At 47.8% G+C, this 16569-nt stretch overlaps 1 protein-coding gene across 13 annotated transcripts in view; it reads right to left on the bottom strand.

Moving 5' to 3' along the window:
- The window catches only part of NEDD4L (NEDD4 like E3 ubiquitin protein ligase), a 293932-nt gene that overhangs the window by 34908 nt on the left and 242455 nt on the right, over positions 1 to 16569 (bottom strand). For 7 of the 13 annotated variants that reach the window (XM_045850050.1, XM_045850051.1, XM_045850053.1 and 4 more), the window contains 6 exons: positions 16111 to 16287; positions 13748 to 13822; positions 12084 to 12143; positions 6744 to 6875; positions 6090 to 6206; positions 4829 to 5026 (listed from right to left, as the gene is read on the bottom strand). In XM_045850050.1, the coding sequence (XP_045706006.1) occupies positions 4829 to 5026; positions 6090 to 6206; positions 6744 to 6875; positions 12084 to 12143; positions 13748 to 13822; positions 16111 to 16287 (759 nt within the window). The remainder of the gene's footprint in view (positions 1 to 4828; positions 5027 to 6089; positions 6207 to 6743; positions 6876 to 12083; positions 12144 to 13747; positions 13823 to 16110; positions 16288 to 16569) is intronic. The other 6 variants (XM_045850052.1, XM_045850046.1, XM_045850048.1 and 3 more) reach the window with 4 other exon arrangements.

The raw sequence follows: 16569 nt of genomic DNA, 5'->3' as shown, positions 1-16569 counted from the left end.
TTCAATTGTCTGTTTTAAATTGGTGACCTGTCTGATATGTGAACCATATTTCAATAAAGCTGTAAAACGTTATTTTTTCCAAGTCAACAGTTTAAAGCATTAGTATTACTGGGTTATAACGAAGTGAAAGATTTTTTTTTAATTGACAAAAATGAAAAAAATCACAAAAAATAAAATTAACTTCTGCTTTTTGTTAGCTGTAGCCAACTTTTAATCAACAGAATTAATCATGTTAGTGGTTTATGATCGATATTGACCCTGAATCTCACTCATGAGGTCAAGGCATAAAATAGGGCAAGTACTCTGTAGTATGCTGGAACACATAGTGTGTCAACAGATATATTAAACAGATTTAGGATTTAGAAAGTTTGAACAGCTGATATTCTGAGAAACACTTGTGATGAGTTCATTGTGACAAAGGAAAAATTTATGAGTACAGAACTCCACAAAAGCTACCCACTCGCGGCAGACTGGGAGCTGGGCCGGAGTCCCAGCCACAGGGGACCCTGCGGAACACGGCCCCTGACTGTGCAGGTGTGGGGAAAGCCTGAGGCCACGAGGACACGAAAGAGGACGGGGCTTCCAACGCCACGGGCAAGGCCAGCCGTGTCTTGGAATCACACAGAGAAACTACTGTGAAAGACAACCAGCTATTTTGGCTAAAAGCTGGTGATTTAAAAGGGGGGAACCCCTAAAATTACAGTACCAGTGAATAGAGGGTGAGGGGAGCATAAAGCATAACATAAACCCAGTTTTGCAGGTCTGCTATGATGGCCTTGCATGCAAACCCAGAATTTATAGGATGTGGGGGGTGCCAGGGCCTTAGGAGTCACGTTATTTTGTTATACCAACAAAAATAAAATAATGGCAGCAGCTGCAATCTCTGTCTCTGAAGCCAAAGTCTAGGGGCACACTGAACTCCCCTTCCCCCCACCCCGAATAACCAAGGGGCTGGCACCCCCAAGCTGATGGCACAGGTGGAGGGCAGCCAAGGCCCCGGTGAGTGATGACTACCTTCGGGACGCCAAGAGTTGGAACACTAATGAGGTCTCAAATGATACGACTAGAAATGAATAAAATATGAAGAAGCACATTTCCCCATTTCTCCCTTTCCTTAGCACAGTTAAGAACACTCACTATTTCACAATTATTCCAGTATTTTCCAATTATTTCTCTCCATATAGTTGAAAGAGGTTTTAAACAGAATGCAAAGAACAACATCTTTTTAAAAAACAAAAAGGGTTCCTAGCAGAATCACTACACACACACACATGTGTAGATAACACAAGAATGCGAGAATGCTCGCTGGTCAGAAAAACAGCTCCCCCCGCCCCCCATCCTGGGAGAGATCAGCAGCCACGTCCAGGCTACCATGAGCGTATCAGTTTGGATCAGGTAGAGGACACACCTCAACCTTCACTAAGGGCGTCCTCTTTCTTGCTGCAAAAACAAGCCAACGCTTTGTCCAGTAGAAGACACAGACTCTTACATACATGCTTAGCAGGAGGAACGGACCAACCGAAGGCCTCCTGTCACCTCTCCTCAGTCACCTGGTGGCCTCCAGCAGGCACCTGGGGCCTGCCCCAGGTGGGGACAAGTGGACCAGTCGCTGGAAGTCCGGCCGCAGGGAATCCTCACAGGGACACGGCCTGTCGTCAGTAGCTCACAGGCCTCGGTTCTGTCCTCGGAGGTAGTAAGGGACAGAGCACGGTGCCCAGGCCCTCGCGGGCAGGCACTGGGTCTCCGATGTTACTCCAGACAGACTGCGGGCGCACTGCTTCCATTCATGTCAGGTCATGCTTTGGAAACGGACTTCAGGGGGCCGAAACGGTAACCACTGCCCTGATTCTCTGCACGCTGTGGCTCAGGGCAGCGGCCCAGAGCCCGCAGGTTGCTGGGGACGGGAGCACCGTCGTCTTTCCTCTCCTCCCGCGCCCCCAGCCTTTCTTCCCTGTTCACTCAAACCTAAGAAAAGCTGTGCTGCCCTCTCACTTGTTCTCTCTTTTTAAAAAACGCAACAAAGCCCAAACCAACTCAAAATAGATTTTAAGCTGAACAGTATCCTTACAGTTCCCTCTATTCCCTCCACCTTTTGTCCAAATCAACGGGCAATTCAGAGCCTGCCTTTGACAGTAAGAATTCTGTATAGGCCTTTGTTTAGGAGGAGAGACAGCAGCTGGCCCAGCCTGATTAAGAGTCTGATTAAGAAGGGGAGTCACCGGGGGAATTTCCAGTTGTCACCTTAAGGGTTTTCAACACTGGCAGCAGCAACACAATGTTGTTTTAACAAATGAAAAATTTAAATCAGTAAATCAGTCAATAACAAGCATCTGGGTGGAAAGGGACAACTGGCAACTCAACCCGGGTTTCATTCAGCTACGCTGCAGGCAATGGAGCACACTGCTGCTGTCTGCCATACAAGCTGCCCAGCTGCAGCTCCTCTGCAGTTGCAGCGCGGAAGGCTGTGAAAAGGTTAGGGGAATCTGATTACTAAGCTAGTTCAGATGGCTAAAATCATAGCTTATGTTGGCAAGCCACAGTGGCTCCATACACTAATCCACCTACTTTGATACCATCTACCCCCTATTTCTGGAGCTCCCATTTCTGGCTGAGGATTTGTGGAAATGGGTCCTCGAGCAGGACAGACACATGCTCTATGTCAATGAGGAAAAAAGGACTTAAAAACCAATCTTGCCCTGGCTGGGTGGCTCAGCTGGCTGGAGCATCATCCCATACACCAAAAGGTTGTGGGTTTGATTCCCAGTCAGGGCACAAACCTGGGCTGCGGTTTTGACCCCTGATTGGGGTGCATCTGGGAGGTGACCAATTGATGTTCCTCTCTCACATCAGTGTCTCTCTCTCTCTTTCTCCCCCTTCCTCTCTAAAATCAATAAAAACAACAAAAGAGCATATCCTTGATTAAAAAGGATTCTTGTGAGAATTAAAACAAAACAAAACGAAACAATCTCCCTTAGTGTATTTTCCTCAAAGCTACCTATCTCTTACTCTCATCTCGGCCACAAACCAGTAATATTATTTTCAGACTCAAAGGTGAGTCAAACAAAGCTACGCATCATTATATACCTTAGAGGTAGTCATGAGTTTTATGAATATCACCAGGATCTAAATGACAAATTCTCTTGGCAGGCAATTACTGTACTTCAGAATAGGAACTTTTAGATTGGTTCTCACTACGGGGTGTCTGCCAATGTGTGATAACATTTTTGGTTATCATCACGATGGTGGTGGGGGGGCATGGGGAGAGACATGGTGGTTATTCAGTGGCAGGAACCAAGGTTGTTAGGTGTCCTGCAATAAGGCACAGTCCCAGCCCTACCCCAAATGCTGAGAATGTCCTCATGGCGACGTGTTATATATCATGACCCATCCACAGGGTTTGAAAGAGAGAGAGAGAGCCATCTAGGCCATCTAGTCCAATTCTCAAGGGACTGATGAGCATCACACCCTACGCGAGTATAAAGGACAGCCCAGGCCATTCCGGTCCAGGCCTCTCGTGAACACCACACTGCTGTTCCGTCAGCTGACACACTCGGAGTCTGCACTGGAAGCGGGAGTCGAAAGCACGTGTTTGCTGCTGGTCCGAGACTGGGGAGCGAGCGGCCAACAGCAATGCCAGCACTCAGCCGGCTTTCCATCCCGTCGGTTCTGAGCAAGCAGCAAAGATGCTGGAAGGACTGAGTTAAACTGTGTAGCCAGACCATTGGCTGAGGACATAAGGGACAGGAAGAAAAACAAACCTCCCACAGCATCAGAAACAGTCAGAAACAAGAGAACCAACCACAGTTCAATCATAGACCTGTGGGTGATACAGCAGGAAAAAACCACTGACCCTTAAAAAAACAAAACAAAACTGTATGCTACATTACATAAGCTACCACTGATTCAGCTAAAAAATTAACTTACAGGGGAATATAAAAATATGTCCATTCACTTTTCTTAAAAAAGATTTATTTTTAGATGGGAAAGGAGGGAGAAAGAGAGGGACAAAAACATCAATGTGTGGTTGCCTCTCACATGTCCCCTACTGGGGACCTGGCCGCAACCCACACATGTGCCCTGACTGGGAATTGGACCAGGGACCCTTTGCTTTGCAGGCTGGCACTCAATCCACTGAGCCACACCAGCCAGGGCAGTCCATTCAGGTTTAACGAATCCCGTCTTGTCCAAGTTAATACAACACAGAGGTTCTTTCTAATGTATGACTCAGGGGCATGGGGAAGGGCAGCGTGAGAGGAAAAGTCAAGTTTGACAAAATGTTCACAAAAAAGAGCTATCAAATTTCCAAGCAAAGCCCTTCAGTACATCTCCTCCTCCCCAATTAAAGGTGTGAAATGTAGCACAGACGCGTGAAACACTAATCTGAGGTGAACAGTACCAACGGAAGGGCCAAATCAAAGATGGGCCATGTAAATAAAAATGCGAAAAGAAACTGGCAAAGAAAAATGATTTTTCAAAAGACTGGAATTCCTATTAGACGTGAAACAAAAACATCAACATCCTAGTAATACGGAACACTGCTTCCCCCCCCCCACCAAGTATGATAAACTGTCAAAACGCTAGCTTTCCAGGAGAAAAGGCAGCTGACCTGGGGCCGACCGCTGGCCCTGGCCTGGCGCCCGCACGAGCCCCGCCCCCACCAGCCCACACGTGCGGAATCCGGACACAGGCTGAGCTAACCCTCTGCAGGTGAGCTTCGGTGTCGGCGAAATGTTTCTCTACGAGAACCACGAGTACAGAGCGAGGACACGAAGGAATCAAGGCCAGACCGCAGGATGGAAACGGGGCCGGACGGAAGCAGCGACCTTACCCATGTCGTAGTCTTTGTGTTATGGTCAATGAAGAAGGGCCGACCGTTGGGCGCGATCCTCATCTCCCAGCCGGGGGGCAGGAAGCTCTGTGTGACTTTGTGTTGTGGTTTGGGGGAGTTGTAAGGAGATGGCTGTGGGGACTGTGGATTGGAAAGGGTATCTTTCACAGCCCGGCGTATGGGAGAGTCCTTGGCACCCTGAGGAATAACAACGAGCATTAGAACGCTTCGCGTGGCGCCGTGGCGGGCGTGTCCCTACGTACCCGGGCACCGCGGAGGCGCTCTTCGGAGCGGGACCAGGGGGCAGCAGCCAGAAAACCTGCTTCTGTCATTTACTTGCTTTTAAACCACTCTAACTTGAGAGTTTTTCTGCTGGTTAACTCACGACATTAATGACTTTAAACCGTCCTTGGACAGGTCCTGGATAGATAATGAAAATACTGTTTTCTCCTGGGCATTACGGATGCAGATTTTACAGAGCGGGGAGAACAAGAGGCCTCTGCTCTTAATGAGCTGGCACTCCAATGAGGGATGGGCAGGTAGTGTGCAGAGCACAGAAAGAAACCCCTGCGTCATCGAAGACAGCCGCCCATGACATTTCTGCCGCGGTCTGGAAGAGGGCTAGCACCCATTCCCTTTTATCCGCATCTCAAGCCCAGGGCACAGAGAATCCCACTGCTGTCTCTAGGACTCGGTCAAGTCCAGAACTCGAATGTTTACGCTCTGGCTTCTTGAAGTCCCTGACACGGTGATGTTGAGGGAGGGCACTGAGACCACACAGACGGGAGAGGACACGCAGATGCCCGGCAGTGACTTAGAGACGCAGATGTGTGTGCACGCAATGACAGACCCTCCAGTCGGAAGGAAAAGAAATGATCAAAGCCACAGCTATGATGGAAAACTCAATATAAACACCGGTGCTTGAAAGAGTTTTTAAGCATGTCTAATGAGGTCACAGGCAAGAAGGAGCGAAACACAACACGAATGGAGAAAGTTCTGAGAAGAGGGGCCCACGCGTCCAGCACGAGCCCCCACGGCCTCAGGCAGGCGAGGATGAGAATCGGGCGCGAGTCCAGGGGTGGCGAGCGGGGCGGCACGGAGAAGCATGCAGTCATGCTGCACGAGAACACCCTTCACCACAGACACATCGAGTGATCAGAGAGGAAGGCGGCTGCAGAGCTGAAGTTCCAGTGGGGAGGAGAAGAGAGAAGGAGAAGTCACAGGATAGACGTGACCCCGGTTAGAGGAGTGGCCTGCTCACCTCCAGTGGGGCAGATAGAGTTACTGTTGGCGAACTGAGGCTACGAGGCCGGCGGATCTGAGGCTCGATTAGGTGGTTGTTACTGTTGGCGGATCCAGAGGCACCATCTTCTGCGAGCTACGTTGGAGGCAAAAACAAGTTAGCTTCACGTGAGGATCTCCGTCTGTGTGTGTGTGTGCACGCGCGTGCTTGTGCTTGGGAGTGTGGCCCCAAACAACACCACGGCCAGCAGTAATGAGAGGTCTGGCCTATTAAAAGCATGGAGGAAATGATTACACATAATAATGGGGGAGGGGGTGAGGAAACATTCGAGGGAAATAAAAATGAATCACTAGCCCATGAAAATGAGCCTCAGGAAAAAGGGGGAGGGCTGGGAGAGACGCTACACGTTGTCATAGGCTCTGACTTTGAAAACATCTTTCACGTGACATTTAAAAATATGTATCTAGGGACACACTGATTTGGGGATCAAATTCTTCCTTATGCTACTGTCACAGGCATATGCTATACTTAAGATAGGCATTTTCTCTGTGGGGGGAAAAAATTTCTAGCACACGGGTTCTCAGGACAACACGTAAACATTGGCAACCGGGAGCTCCCGTACGTCTTGGCCCCGACTGCCTGCACGCGTCCGGGGTCTGGCGATCTGCATACCTGCATGATGGGCCGCGTCCAGGTTGTGGTTCGATTGTTATGATTGACATAGTATGTGCGTCCCTTAGCATCTTTCCTCTCCTCCCAGCCCGAAGGCAGGCCCGGCGTGGTGTGTACATAGGCCACTGATGGCTGTTTGTGTAAGAAATCATCATTATTTCATGCATTTGCTGTCTGATCAGTTTCATCAAGTAATGTACACCCAGAGAACTCTTTTTTTTTTCTCTATGCAAAGTAAGTTAATTTTATGGGTGACCAAATCATTAGCATCTAGAAAACAACAGCGGATTTCCAGTACCTTCCAATCTACCCAATGTGCTCTGACATGAACGCTACTACAGGGTCCAAAACCTTACGGCACTCGGTTCTAACGCCATTAAGTCTTAAATATAAAGGTTGTTGCTCACGAGATGAAGAAAGAGAAAAGTACCATCTGTTTTAGATACTGCATTTTACTGTCAGGCTATGCTGAGCTTCAAGGTATTTCAAATGGTCAAATGCCATTCTCTGGGAAGGAATGCTCTGAATGCTCTTCCCTCACTATAGCTGCCGTGGGGATCCTCTCCTAGCTTACTCCTGAAATCTCCATCGGCTGACAGCCTTCGCACTATGGCTTTTACAGGAAGTCTGCATTCACACCAGAAGCCTATCATCAAGAGGACCGATCAGGACACCCCAACTGGCCCAGCTCAGGAAGCCGCCTGGCAACATGAGGTCAGAATTCCAAAAAGCCTGAGAGAACTGAGGCTGCATTTACCCTGTCTGCGCATGTGGTTTGTCTCTCTGAAGGGTAAAGGAAGCACAGGCAGTTTCCGGGGTCAGAGACACGTCCAGTATAGAGTGATTATCTGTAGACAGTCCAAATTAGATCAAAAAAGGATTCCGGAGACACTTTTGCTTGTACGCAGCAGTCAGGGCGGAGAACTCTGGAATAGCAAGGACCTTTCAGGGACTCAAGGAGGCAACGGGACCGACGGCCCTCTGAGGTCACTGCTGTCTCAGGAGGAAGTCCTGGATTGTACGATGCCGCATATCACATCTGTATCTCTGAAAGGGGTCCCACAGGGCTAGGAAACAAGAAGCCAACCACGGCTAGCAAGGCTCCCAGGAGAATGTACAAGCGGCAAGAGGCTGAACATTACGTGAGGTCCAAAGGAAGCCACTTCTTTCTGGGCACCACCTTCCCTAATTAGGATCTTCGCATCCTCCAGATGTTTTACCAGCTGTTGTTTTCTTGATATTAGGCTGAGGATGTACTGAGTTGGCCAAAATGTCCATTAATGTTTTTTACCATACAATGACTCTAGTGGCACTTAGTTGTCTTTAACTTCATTTGAAATAATTTTGTTAGACTGCATTGTGACAGCTGTCACATTGGCATGTGTTAAAAAAAGACCTATCGAAGTTGGAGTATTTTTGTGCAGCCATTTTAACATTGAAGATGGAAGAAAATATATAGTATTTTCAATGTATTATGTTTTAGTATTTCAAAGAAGGTAAAAACGCAACTGAAATGCAAAAAAAAAAGATTTGTGCAGTGTATGGAGAAGGTGCTGTGACTGATCAAATGAGTCAAAAGTGGTTTGCAAAGTTTCTTGGCACTGTTGACATTCTGGACAAATAATTCTTTGCTGTGGGGCTGTTTTATGCGTTGGAAGATGTTTAGCAGCACTCCTGGCCTCTATCCACTAGAAGCAATACTGGGAGATAGCCAACATACTCAAAATATCCAAATCAATACAGTTATTGGTAAAAATGAAAAAATGTGTTGTATTTCATGGAGAAAATGTAATGGGCTTTTTGGCCAATCCAATAACTCTCTTAGCCCGTTCCTGGCTGGGCTTATTCCGCCTTGCGTGCTCTCTGCAGACAATGTGCCCTGGCAGAGAGGGTCCCATCAGAGGGTCCCTCACTCACAGCAGGGCTCTGGCTTCACATGATCAAGGGTGCTATCACGTGACTTGGGGACTTCAGTTAATGTGGTTCAACAGCACATTCCAGAGAAAAACTGAGGCCATGGCAGCTGCCTCAGTGGTTATTTCTGAAACGTGTATAACAGGCAAGGCAAGATTATTTGCAAAAGAACCTTCTGCTAAAACTGCAGCAACTACTTTGTTGACGTTTTGCCAGATAAGGGCCCGAAGGCCCCACACTGGTTAGTTCCAAGACTCTGACCACACAGCATCCTGGGTCTAGGTGCAGGGACTCAACGAGGGCAGACGAAACACCAACTCGCAGACTTGACCCTCTCATGAGTATTTGAGACGGATGAACTCGTCTACAGCCGGAAGCTCTTCCCTCCCTCCTCCTCTGGCTGTGGCGACAACAGAAAAGAGCTACTGCCAGTCTGCTTTTTATCTGGGCACTACAAGGAATGACCTCGCCAAACCAAGTTAGAACCAAGCTGCACCCCAAGTGAGCATCAGGAGTCTGTGTGGCAAAGGATGAGCGAGCAAGCCATGGCCTGCTGCTGTTGACAGGATGACCCACAGTGCTTCGGCTAAATGAAGTCCTTGATGGAATCTGCAGCTTTTCTTGCTCCTTGTTGGGTTGTTTTTTTGGGAGAGGCAATGAGATAGGCCTTTAGAAAACTCTGTTCTGGAAACCTTAAGGATAGACTTACAGTTATAGCATCCCTGGAAAGGATCTTTATGAGGAGCCTGATAAACTAAAATAGCCTGGCTGAGCCGTGCATAATCTCAGAATGGAGCTCTGAAGCTGCATGACTTCCAGCACAGGATTCCAGCAACCAGTTCATTTTCATGGGCCCAGTTAATAGGACTAATCAGATCATGGAAAATGAGGGCTGTCATAGAGAACACGGGATTTGATTAAAATGTTCATTTTACCTTCTCCTGAGAACGGAATTGGTAACCCGGAAAACAGTTCCCTTTATGCGAGACGGTGTCATTAAACTGTTTCTTTATAGATTTCTTTGCAAATGACCATGGAGAACAACCTGTACTGATAGTTCCGTTTGTGTCTCCAAACACTGCCGCCCACCACTCTCAGGAGGGAGGGGCAGGGCTCCGCTCCCACAGACAGAGCACGGGAGGGGCCGCCCTGGGGCCATGGCCAGACCCCTACTGCTGTGTGTGTGTGTGTGTGTGTGTGTGTGTGTGTGTGCATGCATACTGGCATGTGCACACACACATGTCCTACCTTCAGAAACAAGTTAATTAGTCCAGAGGCAAGTTAAAGCTGCTGGTAAGCTTCATTTAACATCTCACAGCTCTTCATCTGAACAGAGGATTGTGTTTCATAACGCCGAACAAGCCCTGCACCGCAGCCTCACAGGGGCTCCATTTCTTTCATGAAAATGAAGAACTCGGTGACGTTTACCCTAAAAAAGCCTCCACATGCTTTGACAGGGGATGACCGTTTGGCACGATCACAGGTGCTCCGAGACTCGCTCAGACCCCCCTGCCATCCCTGCCTCCTCAGTTTACTTTAGGGTCTCTGTGGCACAGGCCAGAGGGCTGTGCCGTCCCCCGTCCGTTTATCTCGGAGACGGCCTGCGCTCAGCCAGCCGGGCAGCGTACCGTGTGTGGGAAATGAGAGGGTTGTGTCCTGCGGGTGAGAACTGGCATTTGTTACACCGTAGGAATAAAAGCACTGCCAAGGACAGAGAGATGTGCCAGGACGGGGCGTGGAACATGGTGTGTGGGACCAAACAAGGGGGTGGGGGGCTGAGTGCTCATCGACGGGGGAAAATTATATAAGCTGGTGCATTCACATCGCTGAATATGACGTCATTATTAACGTGTCCCAGAGGAAGGTCCGTCAGTGAAAAATACCGAGTGGCTAAGTAATGTGTACATGAGATCCCAGTTTTCTGTGTGTGTGTGTGCACGTGCGTGTTTTTGTGAGAGGAGGACACAGCCGCAGTGTACGAGTGTACACTGCGGCGTGGGGCTGACACAGACGGGGACGGGAGAAGGAGCAAGAGGGAGGTGCCGTGGTGGGAGACGGAACGAGCCGGAAAGGAGAGAGTCAAGGGCACTGGTGTGAGGGAGAGTGACTGCGGAGGAAAACCAGACGTGACTCTTTCAGACCTACTGAGACTTCAAATGTGGCCATAAAATAAGACGGCTCGTTGCGGCCCAAGGATGAGCAGGTGCACAGGGAGCACGACAGTAGGCAAAACATTTAGGAACTACCCCTGTGGCCCAGGCCTTAAAAGTAAAAAAAGAAACCAAACTCCCATTTTTTATTTATTGGTGGGGGAGGGGGGAGTCCCGGCGAGAAGCAGAGTGCAGAGCGAGGGCCACAGGGCTCGCGTTCAGGGGGTCACTCTGTCCTGCCAGAAGCTCTCCCCGTGGAGCCCAGCCCTCTCACGACCTGTCTGGCCTGTCACCGAACACCACAGCTACCGGGACACTCCAATGGGGACAGCAGGTCCCAAGGCCAATCAGATGCGAAAGCGAATGAAAGACGATGCCCATTCGCACTGGATCCTGCTAAAATTATCTCATGAAGTGATCTGTCTACCTTGCAGCTCCAAGGCCACAGGAATTCCCGGTGCGCAGTCGGAAACGTGCTGGCTCATCGGGAAGTCCATGACTTCTGCTGCAGACCAAGCCCGCCACGGCCGACACAGGACTTTCACAGAAACGACTGTGGCTCAATAGCTTAAATGAGGCTGACTTTTGCTGAATGGCAATTCGACTCATCTGTGTACAAGGCTAAGCATTAAATTCTAACCATATAACTAAATCGTTCCTTAAATCATCAACATCCTGCAGAAAATTAGCACTCGTGTAGGTATTTAAAGGTATGTAACAATATCAAATACGTGGCTTAGACAAACACCATTTTTTTTTCTCGACCTTTCGAACTTCCTAAGTGCTTCCCCCCTCCCAGAAAGTATGTGAACACTTGTTCATTCCTGTGAGGAGTCCCTGGTAGCAGAAAAAGGTCACTGGTTCAAGCGCCTGATTCAGAAAACTGAGCCCAGCGTTTAAAATGAGGCAGAGAAAACGCACCAGAGAGACCGCTCTGCCTGCGCACAACCGAAAATCCGCTTGCACAATCGCATGCGGTTCCTGCGGCTTCCCTGGTTCCCTTCCAACCCAATTCACTTCCCCGATGGTCAAACCAAACGTACTTAACCAAAGCTTAACAGTGTTCGTAATAAAACTGTAAGACTACAATGGGTTCCGTTTTCCCCGGCACCTTCGAACCATGTGGAAGGGAAAGGTTTAAAAGAAAAACCATGTGCATCTCTGTTGCACAAGGAAAGCTGATGTCATCCAAAAGAAAAAAAGAGCATATTCACCACTGTACAAAGATTAAAACCAACCCACAGTTTGCCCTTAAAGTCTGCAAGAGTAGCATTACCGTTGACTCCTCACCACCCGTGACCGTGGATGCACGAGCTCTCCTAGCTGGGGCACTGGGCTGTTAAACAATAATCCACATCAGTGAAATGCACTTCGGGAGACCACCTGATGCCGATCCAATCAGGAATCATTGCTGTGTCACAGCCAGGAAGCCGGCGACAGGAATCAGAACCCTCGAAAAGCCAGCCTGCCCCAAGGAAAGCTGAGCACTCACTGATGACCAGGAGAACAGGATCCCCATCAACCCCCACCGGAGAAGCCTGGGGGCGGGGGCGTGGGGGAGCCTTCCTGTGGGTGCACAGTGAAGTGACGCCCTCAGAATAATAATGGGAGAGGTCTTACTCAGGGAAAAAATAAAAAAAGGAAAACCGCTATGGTTTTGTACCCATAGATAATTAGCAGGTTCTTTAAATCTGCCAAACTCAAACTTCTAGTAAGAGGCCCCTGGTGATCAGTGAGTTTACAGCTTCACAGAGCACGAGGACAGAGGGAGGACCCATCAGTTTCCAGGAAAATGCGATTTTTGGCAAATAAAATTGACGTGGATTTGGAAAAGGAGAGAAGATGCCATTGGTTCAGCAAGGAGAGAGAGTCATAGCACCCTTAGGCTGAGGCCCCATGAGTCCGCCAGAGCTCATCGTTGTTTTTGGTGGGGAGCCTGGACTGCAACCGTCCCAGAAAGGAAGCTCCTCATCAGCTGGCGCATCTGCCAGAAGGCGCAGGTGAATCTATTACTTTTACTACGCACTTGACTAGTGTACTCGTTAACCCATTGTGCAAACATAAAGGACTAAAACCTCGGCAAAAATATCCTTCTGAGTGGTGCAGCGGAGTCCACGGTAGGGAAGACACCGATTTCGACATCTGTCCGTGCACTTTGCGCCCGTCACCCAGAACAAGGTATTCGTGCTAAAAACGATGGAGGATTTGTAGTCGTAACAACACTGGTTAGGGTCACACATCAAACTGAACATGCTAAAACCACGTCTTTTCTCCCCCCGAAGAAGAAACGAATGTACATAACATTTCTTATTTTGAATGCGCACACCAAGCATCAACCAAGGCCGGTCGGCTCTGCCTTCGAATGGGAACATTCACTTTTCTGTGTGTCCGTTACTAAACACCCACCATGCTTCCACATTCGCTGCTAGTTATAAAAACTGTGGGAGAGTGGGGACAAATTACAGCTAATTCTCTCGTCAGGAGAGCTGCCTTTAGAGAGAGGGTCCAGAGGCTGCGTGGGGTTAAGAGTGCGGGCCATTAGTCGGAGAAAGCCGCCGCTGCTCCCCACCCAGAAGAGTTCTTCCTGTTTACACGCATTCACTATGATCGCAAGATACAGGAGGCACAGCTTAAGTTAATTAAAAAAAAAAAAAAACTTATGTTTTTAGTTAAGTCGTTTAAGTCAAGTAAACACAATGTTCATTGGCATCAATTTGGCTGAAAAACTAAGCAATGAAGTGTTTACCATTTTGGAGACTTTGGTGGCAAAAACAACTCTTTGTATTGGAAATCACCCTCCTTGGGCAATTTGCTGGGAAATTTGAATGTCGCATTTACGCAGTGAATGGATTTGCACAGGAAGAACTCTTCCTCAGTAGCCCCGATGATTTTAAATAAAAGCCAAAAGAGCCAACGGAGGACGGGAAGTGAGGGGGTTACCGGTGGTAGGTGAGCCTGCTCCGCGACCACCTCGGTGACACTGCATGACCTCAGCCTCGAGGAGGGTTCCCTCTGCTGGAGGGGAGGAAAAGACACGGGCATCAAGGAAACATTCTTAGAGAAACAAGTTTCACTGGCTTACCGCTCAAACCCCACTCGCCACTCTGTGGTCAGGGGAGGTAAGTAAATGAAACGTCATCCGTTCAGAGTAATGAGAGCGATCCTTCCGAGTCACGTTTCTGCAGTTTCCCCCCTCAGTGTTCTAAGCAGCCTGTGGGGTGGCTGGTCCCTTGTTATTGTAAGTAGCGGCAGAAGTGAGAGAATGAGGACAAAACGTGAAAGGGGACTCGATGGGCTGCCATCATACCGCAGGGTTGCTTTAAAACTGGAAACAGGAAGCTGGAAGTCTTATAATCTGCTTTGGGATGCAACTTGTAGGTAAATTCTAGTGTGAGCTGATTTATGCTGTGAAACAATTATTGACCATTATTACCATGAACAAAGAACCAACTGGACTCCATATCCAGACAAACCCAAATATAACTAGGTGCTACTTCTGAAGGGTCGGGTATTTCTGATTTTAGCTTCTTAATGGAGCTGAAGTTGCACAGATAAGGAATGAGGAAAAACAGTGAGGTTAACCTCAGAAATCTAATGTGTGATGTATAATGTCCCTCTCACTTGTTTGCATTGATCTGTGTGGTTTTTTTAAAGAAAGCCTAATGGCTCCCATCAGGGAACACACACACACACAAAGTCAGGGGTCCGGTGAGCGACGGGCCGTGTCTGGGACAAGCGTGTGGCACTTACTCATTGCTGACACTTTGCAACGATAACTAAAATGGGAGAAGGTCAAAGAGAGACTCTGGGACAGTGACTGGGGTGGGGGACTACTGGTGTCTTCCGTAGTTGTCATGAATGAGTTCGTTCTCTAGAATGAGTTCACGCTGTTGTTCTGGAATAAAGCGTCCCCGAGCCAAACTGGAGAACAGTCCCATGTTCTCCTCTTTCTTGGGCACGCTTACATAATAGTTAAACCAGACTCAACACAATTGTAAAATAACTCTGACACTAGCACTTGGATGTTAAAGACGTTTTATACAGCTGTGATAAGTAAATGCAGGAGCTCCTTATACAAATAATTAAGAGATGCTAACTTAATATTAATGCTGAAGAATACTATGATTTTTCACTTGGTAGACCAAAGGTATATAATTGCCAAAATTACTGTAGTACTTACTTCCTTTTATAGGTTTTAAATATATGGCTTCATTGCTTATATTGTTTCCACAGCAACCGTTTTACCAATTCAAATGTCCCATTTATGCAAACTCTTTTCTTCCTGCCCCTTTAGTACTAAATTTTCATCTCAGTGGTATTTCTCTTTCTGAAAAAACATTCATAGGATTTTAATCTAAAACCACGTTAACTAAGTAATCACTGCAACTCACACAGTATGGGCCAATGGTCTCTTTTTAAATAAAAATAGCGTAACTGAAGGAGTAACGACTGAGTGAGCATTTACTTGTTTTCGCATTTCATGCAGTGCTCCTGCCCGCTTCCATTTGATATCACGGTGACAGTGACTATTTTTCCAGGGTGCCATTTTCAGTGACATCACTTCCATCTTTACAACAGAACATCTTGAAGTTCAATTTCTCAAGAAACCGATAGACTACATTTGTTTTTAATTTAATGCATAAGCGGAAATTTTCTATGGGCTTTTTCTGTACAGCTTTGTATTGTCCAACACAGAGAGGTCTTCCTGGCCGATTCTGCTGCGTCTCAGCAGGGTTGAGCTCCACCTGAAGCTTCTAGAAAGCACCCCTAATAGTTGAGACCCCAAATTCAGATGCTACCACTGATGTCAGTATCCCGATGCCACAGCCCTTGTCAAGGACTACTTTTCTGGGGCTTAGGTGGTGTCTTTGATCTCCCATCCAAACTTTGTCTTCATCCGTGAAATGAGAATGATGGACAGGCAGAGTGTTACTTAAGAGGACCGATTAGGAGGTCCAATGTCTCCTATGTCCAGATGTAAAATGCCACCTTTTGTGACAAAAGTACTACGTGTGAGCCTTTGACTGGGAGAAGAAATGCCACAAGGTTAAAGTCGGCAATTACAGAAGCCAGGAACTCTTATTATTCTCTTGCATTCTTTTCAAATCAAGAAAGATGCTCACCTACTTGGGCTAATGGAGGTATAACCCTGCTTCTGCGAGGTTAGGAGGAACTTTGGAAAATGTCAGTCGTCTGGGAGCTGGGAGACCCCTGGTCATTATTTGCATGTAAGACTCTCTTACAGCAACAAAAAATAATAAAATGTTTGCTCAACTTCTCAGTCAAACAGGACGACTACTTACAATCAAAGAGCCAAACTGCTCCCCGTTGGAGTCCGGAGTGATCTGAAGTCTCCTGCTCAGTTCCTCGGACAGCTCTTGAGGGCTGGTCCGAGAGCCTGGGGAGGAGGGGGGTGGGGGCAGCGCCAGACTGAGGGAGTCTCCGGTGACAGTCATTTCTTCTGAAATGGTCTCCCAAGGCTATCAGGGAAGGAGATGCTGAGTTAAATGCCAGGAATGAGGAATCCTTCATTATCATAGTCATTATCATAACTATAATTAACATTTACTGAGCACTTAGGAGGCAGGCAATCTTCTTAAACATCATGACGAAGATATGACTACTACCCTAATTAACAGATGAGGAAACTGAGGCACAGAGGGTGACCTGCCCGAGGTAACAGTGTTAGGAAGTGTCAGGACCAGGTCTTGAACCAAGAAAGCCTGGTTCCAGGAGCTGTCCCTTTAACTGCTTTCTAGTCC

Source organism: Phyllostomus hastatus, unplaced genomic scaffold (genome assembly GCF_019186645.2).
Source record: "Phyllostomus hastatus isolate PE091 unplaced genomic scaffold, TTU_PhHast_1.1 phas_contig_80, whole genome shotgun sequence".
Lineage (NCBI taxonomy): Eukaryota > Metazoa > Chordata > Mammalia > Chiroptera > Phyllostomidae > Phyllostomus > Phyllostomus hastatus.
The sequence above is the reverse complement of the archived record's forward strand: the minus strand, read 5'-3'. Positions and strand labels throughout refer to the sequence as shown.